The sequence below is a fragment of the Montipora foliosa genome, unplaced genomic scaffold, assembly GCF_036669935.1.
Source record: "Montipora foliosa isolate CH-2021 unplaced genomic scaffold, ASM3666993v2 scaffold_410, whole genome shotgun sequence".
NCBI classification, from domain to species: domain Eukaryota; kingdom Metazoa; phylum Cnidaria; class Anthozoa; order Scleractinia; family Acroporidae; genus Montipora; species Montipora foliosa.
This window is the reverse complement of record NW_027179713.1, coordinates 515001-525000: the sequence shown is the minus strand read 5'-3', so window position 1 is coordinate 525000 and position 10000 is coordinate 515001. Positions and strand designations below refer to the sequence as shown.

The following is a 10000-nucleotide window of genomic DNA, read 5'->3' as shown; positions in this document are numbered from 1 at the left end:
GATCTTTACACGCTGCATGCGATCAGTTAGAAAGTCGACAATCCAACGAACAGCTTGTCCATGAAAGCTGTAACAGCGGAGTTCTCGAACAAGAATGTGATGGTCGACAAGGCCGAAAGTCTTTTTAAAGTCAACAAGGATTACTCTTGCTGTCGCTCCGTTACCATCCGTAACGCCATTCCACGAGGGAATCATGCTTATTAGGGCTTCAGTCGTGCTTGAAAAAGGGATTATACCAAACTGTTGAGGGTCAATTGTTTCCATAACTACTGGTTTGATGTGATGCTCGATAACAAATTCTTCAGCTACTTTGGATACTACTGAAGTGAGTGAAATGGGTCTGAGGTGTTTATTCATGTCCAAGGCGGGTGGCTGTTTTGGAATAGGTACGACATCGGCATGTTTCCATGACGATGGTAACTTCGCCTCTGATAACGAGCGGTTGATGATTTCGGTTACAACAGGAGCCTGTAGGTCAGCATTTTCTTTTAACAGCCGTTTAGGAATGTTGCCTGGCCCTGATGCTTTTGCGGGATTAAGTGAAGAAAGTTTCTTAAAGACGCAGAATTCCGTCGCTAAAGGTAGGGTACTGATATCCGCATGTCGTAGCTCGTGGGGAGAAGATACTCATCGGGGAGAGAAAGGAGTCGTTGATGACATTGGCAAGATTTGTACGGTTGGTGTTGTCTCCGCCGTCGATGTTCTTGAGTGTTCATAGTGGGTCAGACCGGGTCAGACCGGGTTATAACCATTTCCCAGGGAAACTTGCCGATTGAAAAAGACTTGTTATATTGTGGAGCAATATAACAACGATGACCTAACGGCGCTGTTTTAGAACAACATGTCCAAGTCAACAGAGAGAGGAATTCTTTGCGATCACACTGAGAGTAGAAACCCCGGCCAATCACAGGAACGGTGGCTAATTAGTATATGCGACTACGAAATAAGCGAAACTTACGCCAAATTTTAACGTGGCCTGTCACAGGCATCCCACGAAATAAGCAATTGCTACATTAATCGTAAAATACGCATCACCCATGATCGTACAATTTGTACAAGTCACGCACTCGTGTATCAAGGAGGTATTAAAGTTGAAAACGATACATAAAATTCAGTTTCGGGTATTTTGAGCTTAGCGAAACCAGGAGCCCGAGTGGGAGCTTGTCTCTCCCTATGAGTCAACCTTTGCGCGTATCTTTCCATTAGGGAGCTTAAGCAGGCGCGTTTTTGAGACGCGAACGGCAACCCGCAGTGAGCTGCTAAGTATCTTTTCTCCATTGGAGATGATTGGTATAAAAATCTGGGAGACACCACTGTCCTGGCACGCGAAATGCTCTCTTCCGGTTGCCGTCCGCGTCTCAAAAACGCACCAACTTAAGCTCCCTATTCTTAGAACGCAACGAGTTCTTCGGCTCTACACGCACTGTTTAGAATGGCCAATCAGAATAACGATAATGCCAAACGAAGACAAAAATAGCAAAACCACAGTATGCAAATTGTGCAAATTCATGTAAATTAATGTTAATGTAAGTCTCCTGCTGAAGGGTTAATTCTAAGAATACAAAGAAACGCGCCAAGGTTGACTCAAGGATATTGTCCATAGGGAGGCTCCTATTCATGGGATCCAGGCTCGGGTGGTATAAGGGGAAATTTAAGGCCCGGCCAAGCAAATGTTGGACACCAAACATGTTCGGTGAACCGACATCTTAGTGCTTGGCCACCCTGTTTGATGACGACTCAACATTATGGATGGTGTTGGAACTTCATCCAACAAACCCATTTCTGTGTCTTACTCCTTACTTAACCCCTCTATCCATCTTGGATTAAGTACCTCGGATTTTCCCAAAGAAACGCACCCTTCCCATATTGATGTAAACAGGTAGTTAGCGTTAAGACGATGAGGGACACGTCTGTGTTTATCAAAATTCGACGTGCGTCACATCAGGTGCAACTCTGGAGTCAACCAATCGGATCTCGCGAAAAGCACTTGGAGTGGTATACGCTTATATTTTCTACAATTTACGACAGAATAAAACTGATGAGAAATTGGACTCGCGCTGAAAGAGCGGATACGCGCCATTTTCTATCATTGAAATTTGTCAGGGAAAGGATTCGCTGGAACCAAAATGTACGTTGGATGGGATCAAATTAGGTTTGGATACAGATTCTGCACTGACTATTGTGGTGTCGTATAGTCGCATGGTGACCCACGAAGTGCGATGAGTTTTGGCCTTTGCTTACAAATTGTGGTTCAATTCTTACGCACCACTGAATTTTGGATAAGATTCTTTTATTAAAAGCCTGGCATTATTTTAAAACCGAAAACCTTAATGATTACCTAATGCATTCACCGGCTTGTTCTCCGCCGGCGCTTCATGTTCCAATGCTTTATTCGGTATTCCTGTGCAGTCTCAAAATTTCAAACGCAAGTGGTTGTTATTGGCGTTACGTTCCGGTGACCACTGGGAGTTGAAGGATCAATAAACAGTTCTAAACCGTTAGCGTAAGCGGTTTGCATCAATGCACGCCAACAAAATTATTGAGTAGATTACAATTCACAAAAGCGTTCAAAAAGCAGCCAGGTGGACAATCGAACATAGTTTTACCCTACTCCGGCTTAAAATGAACGCAACTTAAAAAAGTTTCGATTCACAACGGGTCTTAAATCGCGGTAACTTTTTAAATTGGAGTAGCGTGAATTATGTTTAACAAAATTATTGGTTTACACCATCTAAATTACGGAATTCATTTTATGATATACCTCCTGTGGCGTTTCCAGGTGGGACCGTCGGATCTGAAATTAAAAACAATAAAGCTCATTTACATTGCTTTAGTGATGTCAGCTGTGTTTACCTCAAGACACTGAGAAAATTGTTGTAATTTTTTTAAACCTTTTCGTAAAACACACACCCACCACCATAAGTGATTTGGTGAAAAAAAGTGAAAAGAAGGAAATAACCTTTACTTGTACATACTTACTAAACGAATTCAAGGTCCATACTGTAAGTTACGGACCGAGTTACCAAGGATCCGTAACTTACAGTATAAGTTTATTTCACATAAATCAGAATTCCAAATTCAGCGGGCCATGTAACGAAATTTACTGTAGAATACCGCTTGCTAAATTAGCCAATCAGAGCGCGCGTACTATCTGAGAGATATAATAATTAGCAACTATTCACCGAAGTGGAGGTGGCTAGTGGTGGATATTTACCGAGCCACGAAGCGGCGAGGTAAATAACCACCACTAGCCACCGACACTTCTCATGGTTACTGCGCTCGACTCCGGATCGAGTAGTCCGGGTTCGGGTCCTGGCCGGGCACGTTGTGTTGTGTTCTTGGGCAAGCCACTTTACTCTCACGGTGCCTCTATCCATATATCCACCCACCCACCGACTGTTGTAATATCACTGAGGAAATCACATTATAGGACGGGGGGGGGGCCGTCGTACTACTTTCAAAGATTCAGAAATACCTAAGACATCCAAATTCGGCGCCTAACCACAGCACAAAGCGTATTTTGTTTTTGTTGAAGGTGCTTTCTTTTGTTTTCTTGTTTTTTCCCATTTGCGTGGCTCGACATATGTCACAAATTTCCTAAAAACTCAACGTCGACACGTTCGAAATTTCTACGAAGCTAGGAATACCGGTTGAATCAACAAGAGAACCCATACCTGCCACTACGAGTTTAATCGAGCAATTTGCAAATTGCTTCCTGTTGGTTGTCACACAGTAGAACAGTCCTCCATCTGCTTTTTCTACTGAAGTGATTTTAAGAAACCTGTTAACCTTGACATTATAACGGTCGGAAAATGTCGGGGAGATCCAGACGCCATCTTTATACCAGTCGTAATTTTGGGCGTATTCAACGTTGCATTGCAGTTTGACCTCATCTTTCCCAACGAGTACAACCATTCGCGGGCCAGAGGTTTGTTTTATTTGAGGACCTGTAAGACAAACAGAAAGCACATCAAATTGTCAAATAGCAAATTAATATGAAGAGATTTATTTTATCGATGGTGACTCAGAGACACACAGAAAAAATCCGAGTCCTGGCTTTTTGAAGAACAGACTGTAGTTCCTTGCAACATTCACAAAGTTTCATAAGTTTATTTCACATGACATGAACAATAGGCACGCATTGCGTTCGTGTGGTAATGCAGTAACACAGCGCTTTATTTCATAATTGTCAACTGAGCTGCGTTTTGTCTTCCAGGAGATTTACGTTATCTTTGCATAATATGTAGCTCTAATAGTACACGATATTGTTTTGGTACCGTATACCATTATAGTGCCATGGTAGATGTCTTAGGTAAATAGCCGCCGAGAGGACATGTGAAAACTAGTCAAATACTAAACCCAGAAAGATTGAAGAAAATATAAGAGAATCGTGCAACAGTGGCTTCGAGGCTGACGCGTTGATCATTTTCAAGTTATCTTACAACTTCGTTTTCATAACAAGTGTAAGCGTGCACCCTGAGCGTCTGACAGCTTCCTAAGACAAAAGTTCACTGAAGTTAATTTTGTCCGGCGGGGTTAGTATTCGGATGGGTGACTTCAAAATATACCACTTGCCGTACTGAAGAAACATAGGACCGAAAATTTTATTTTAACGCTCAAAAATGCGAACTAAGCAAGGTACAGATTTTGTTTTCCTGCTTTATGCAAAACAAATATTGATGAAACAGGAAGTATCGATCGAGAATAAAATATTTTGCCATCAGCAACACATGAAAACAACTTAAATTTTGAAACCAAGAATATAAATAGTTACCATCAGTGAAAAACATTTTAGGGGATTTTTGCTACATTCAATTTTTCTATTGTACTTTTGGCTGGACAAATAAATCGCAAAATCGAAAGTGACATCGAATTCAGCGGGTGCTGTGATCAAGCTACCTTGCTTGTTCACTCGCAAAACAAAGGATACATCTGTGCAAAATGATGGCAACACACCGGGTTTTTGTTTTTATTAGATTGTTTTTTTTTTTCTTTTAAGTGTTATAAAGATTGACAAGAAATGTGCGAATTCAACACAAGGATCACAATCGCCCAACTCTTGAGGTTAACCATTGTTTCTGCAAAGTCAAAAATTTACTCTCCTAGACAAGGTTATTTATTAGCATTTACTTCCATCGTTTTGTAACCTTACTTATTCTGAGACGTAATACCCAAGGGCTTAGAGGTATAAATAAGTTGTACCAACCTCGTGTAAACACTACAAACTATGGCAAAAACTCATTTAAATTCACTGCTACTAAATACTGGAATATCTTAACTGGTAAACTTAGAACCACGCCCAGCGTAACTAATGTTAGGAACAATATCAAGTCATATATATTTTAGTTTTTATTATGTCTTATCTCATTGTACATACTTTTATTTAGTTTTATTGTAATATTATAATCTAAATATTGTAATTTAATTAATATCGTAGCTACTGTGTAATTTGCATTGTTATTACGTGGAATGCCGAAGGCATCCACGTCTTAAAACCGGGCTGGAATCTTTTTTTTGTTGGTAGTCACAAATGTGCATACTCCACGGATATTGAATTAATCTCCGATCGGGTGGACTGATTTATGTTCCCTACGGTATTTCCAAACTTCCCTGCCCCGAGGAGAACTCCTATCTTCCCAAGCCATCACGATTTTCTCTGCTAGCGCGTTAGACCACTCGGCCACCGTGACACATTTCCGTCAAATTGGTGAAAGCAAACATTTATAATAGAATCTTTCCGCCCGCCATGTTTGTTTCAGTATTAAACTATTCGATAAAGTGGATAGATGCTTTTTCTTTGAGAAAGGCAAGCTTTAAAGGTAAGGAGAATTTTCTACGTTATTTCTAGATCTTGCTTCGTACTTGTGTGTTCCACTGTGAACATCATAATTTTGCATACAACGAATACTTCATTAGAAGCATTTTGCATAGAACGAATACGTACTCCAATATTTCTTGGGAACCAGTTTGTTCGCCGTTTTGACGTAGAAAGAAAATAAGAAAATAGCTTTGAACGGCCAAACAAGATAAAAAATGAAATCAAGTTAAAAAAAAAAACGAATTAGCTATCGCCTTCACGGGGACTTCGCAGCCGTCCCCCATCCAAGTACTAACCTCATTCGGAGGAGCTTAACTTCAGCTGACACTTGGACTAGCATCAACGATTGTGATCTTTATGTTAAATTCGCACATAGCTCTTGTCGAACTTTAAAACACTTGAAAGAAAAAAAAACGCACTAACAAAAACCAGGTGTTATGCCGTCATTTTGTCGTAGATGTATCCTTTGTTTCGTGAGTTGTCAGTAAACACGCAAGGTATAACTTGATCACAGGCGGCCGCTAAAATCGATGTCACTTCCGATTTTGCGATTTTACTTGTATGACCAAAAGTACGATAGAAAAATTGAACTCTGATGGAACGTAACAAAAATCTCCCGAAATGTTTTTCGCTGATGGCAAATTGTTTTATTTTCGATCGACACTTCCTAAAAGTTCCTTCTGCTCTCTTTAAAAACTACGTATTAATATTTATTTACTTTTTCGTCAATATTTGTTTTGCATAAAGCAGGCTAGCAAAATCTGTACCTTGCTTTGTTCGCATTTTTGAGCGTTAAAATAGAATTTTTGGGCGTATGTTCCTGACAGCAAAAGTCGCATATTTTAACGTCCCCCATCCAGATACTAACCCCGCTGGAAAGGGGAAAAAAAACTTTAGTAACATTGGTCTTGGAAAGGTATCAGAAGCTCAGAGTACACCCTTAAGCTTGTGGTGAAAAAGAAGTTGTAAATGATCAACATATCGGCTTTGAAGCCAAATGTTTCTCGATTTCCTGTTATTTTCTTCAATCGTTCTGGGCTTAGTATTTTACTGAACCACATGTCTTCTTAGAGGGTATATAGCAAAGATGTCTACCATGGCACCGTAATGATTTACGATACCAAACAATGTCGTGTACTATTAGAGCTACATATTGTGCAAGGACTTGAATCTCCTGGAAAAAACAAAACGCCGCTCAGTTGACAGTTATGGAAAAAAACACTGTCAAGTTACTGCACTACCACACGCAATGCGTTCTTACTTTAAAAAATATCCCGTATCTCCTCAATTCTACCCCCCCCCCCCCCCCCCACCTCCAGACTAAAAATCCCGTATCCCCACAGTTTTTTTACCTAATTATCCCGTATCCTGATCGCTTCTCGGGCTTTTGGCTAAGATTAGTTTCTTGGCCAAGGGCTACGGTCAAGTACTATTGTACAACGTACGGTACTTTTTCAGTGCCGTAAGGGGCAGGCACAGAACAGTTTCGGCTGTTTGTCTGTTCTCTCGAAAACGATGACAAGGGTTTTTTAGGTTTTTTGTTCAGCTCGAGTGTAGAATCAGGACGAAATGTTGTAGTTTCTGATAACTATTTACTACTTGTAGCTTTTGTTGAATTTTGAATCGATGATAGAGAGAGTTTTGGCGATCTCAATCCGGACTGGACTACTGGATTTAAGGATTTTTCTTAACGAGATTTCAAGTTATTGTGGAACGTTTGGTACCAAGTTACTGAAATCAAGATTATGGAATTGTAAAATTAGAACTTTGGACTGGACTATACAGCACGCAATTACGGAATTTTTGAGCATTGAGAGAAATAGAGCACGGATGTTGTCTTCTTGTCTTCGCCACGGCAAATTTATACAGTTTGCAAGGAACTAAACCAGGATTACAGAACCAGACGTCGATTACAGGGCCCGGTTGTTCGAAAGCCAATTACCTTAATCCAGGATTAGCGTAAACTTTTGTTTCATGTTTTCAACTTTTTGGTCACAGTTTCCTTTGCTTATTTTTGTTTTTCAAGACTGACTTCTTCTAATGTAAAGTTTTTCTGAATATCAGCCTTGAACAGCATTTGGGAGTAGAAGATAAAACTCGTTTTAAAACCCAGTTTCTGAACAACTGGCCCAGGATGATAAGTTGTTGAACTGTGATTTGTAATAAGTTTTTCGGATGATTTAAGGCTGATCCTGTAATTTTTGGATGAAAGGAGTTAACGAAGCAAGTAAAACTGTAGGATTTGAATTAAGTCTCCTTCCAAAAAATAAATAAATAAAAGATCCCGTATCCTGATAACCTGCTAATAGGGCTTTGTTGTTTGCATTTGCAAATTAAGTAACATTAGTAACGAGTTTTGACAACAAAAAACTTTAAGTTATATTACAGATGTATCTTTCTAGTAATCTTTCGCCATTTTCCGAAGTCTACCTGTACTTGAAGTTCACTGTAACTGGACTACTCAGTGTGTTAACTGTTTGCGCATTCCACGGATACGCCCTTGTAGGCGTCTTGTTTTAGATTACATTCGGAAATCCTAGCATATTTCTTTGCTACTCTATAAAAAATCCAAATCGAAATAAAGTTATGTATGTATGTATGTATAATGGCTTGTTGGGGGTGCTCAGTCTCGCGGGCTCAGAAAACCTGGTTGCGGTCATCGTTATTTAAAATATTTCCAAATGAGGAGGTAACTGCTTGGTAACCACTTCAGACACAAGACTAGCCTGGGAAGCACGGGGGTTTTTTTGTGAGGGAAAGGCGACGTTTTGGCCGCGAGTGGTATGTTGAGAAGCACTCGCCGATTAGCAGCCGCGCGCTCTCGCGGGCAAAGCATCGATTTACTCGCTTGTGTTAACTAATCCCGGGATAAAATATCTCTCCAGCTACGCAGGCTAACGCAAGACTGGTGGAAATGAGCCATTTGTATGTTGGGTAAGCCTTTTCTTAATTAAGATGCTTTGGAGGTTTGATCTTGGATTCTCTCAAGGCGTCCGGAAGTGTTTTACATTTATGCAAACCCGCTTATGCACGTGTTCGAATTCTATTCTTGGTTTTCATGTGACGTCATCAAAACTGAAAAATAGGGAATTATCAATCCTTTTCGGATTTTAGTTTAGTTAGTTATTAGAAGAGTTGAAGACTTGTCTTTTCACAAATTTTCAGTTTGGTGGGGTTTATCGTCTTGTGAAAAGGCAAGGTTAAATTTCTAAGCTTTTGCTTGACACGATGTTAAAATTGCGGTCGCGAATGCTATCACGCAAGTTAAAAAAGTGACTTGTCCGCTGAGATTTTGCAATCTGAACAGTCCTTGTATGAGAAATAAGTACTCACATAGATATTTATGAGCTCTCAGAAGACGACTACTGGCTTTTTATAGCAAAACTCGATGACATATGTTTTTGTCAGCTTCCGGCCGCCATATTTGTGCCCCAGAGAGGGACACAAACATGGCGTCTCCATACAAAGCCTTATAAATTTGAGTAAAACATTTCTTCGAATATCTCCCGCACGATACATCGCACAGACCTGAACCTTTGTGAGTCTGTTTGAATATTCATCTTTTTTTATCTCTTTGATTCTTGACTTAATTTGCTTAATGGTTTTGATGATGGTGTGACAGTGAAAACCGGCAATAAGTGTTTGTGATTTCTGCAAGTATTTTTTTCCTCCACAAAAGTTTTGCGATTTCAGGAAGTGTTTTGAGTTTTCGGGAAGTGTTTTGTCCCTATGACCCACCGTATGCACCTTCTCAAAAGTGAGGGAAAGAAGTTCGAATAAGAGAATTTTCATAGCAAGCATCGGCGCGCCTGCCGTTTGAAATGTGCTCAGTGTTTGCAGTATCAATATTTGCACGATGCTGTTAAAATCTCTCCAATATCGAAGTTCAACGTGTACGAAACGCGAAAATGGGAGTTCCACTCCTTGTATTTTTGATAACAAGGAAAAAATCATGACCAAATGTGGAATTCTTAACAAGTAAATGGAAGCTGCCAAGAACAATGAACAATACTGAATAAAGTAACATGAAAGGTTTGAGCCTTAGATTAAAAGTTGGGGTCAAAATTGTAAACAAATAGAAAGCCGTACGTACAAGTTCACGTAAGTTCCCCTGTTACACTCAATCCAAAAAGGCATGCAAGCGAGATGACTTATGTATCGGACTTCTGGCGTGAAACACTC

The 10000-nt window shown here is 40.1% G+C and overlaps 1 protein-coding gene across 3 annotated transcripts in view; it reads right to left on the bottom strand.

Moving 5' to 3' along the window:
* Window positions 1–10000, bottom strand: part of LOC137988192 (fibroblast growth factor receptor-like 1) — a 61185-nt gene that overhangs the window by 38681 nt on the left and 12504 nt on the right. For all 3 annotated transcript variants that reach the window (XR_011120751.1, XM_068834243.1, XM_068834242.1), the window contains exons 2-3: window positions 3675–3947; window positions 2762–2794 (exon numbers count right to left, since the gene is read on the bottom strand). Coding sequence is in view for 2 of the 3 variants with exons in the window: in XM_068834243.1 (XP_068690344.1) it covers window positions 2762–2794; window positions 3675–3947 (306 nt within the window). In the remaining variant the exon portion in view is untranslated. The remainder of the gene's footprint in view (window positions 1–2761; window positions 2795–3674; window positions 3948–10000) is intronic.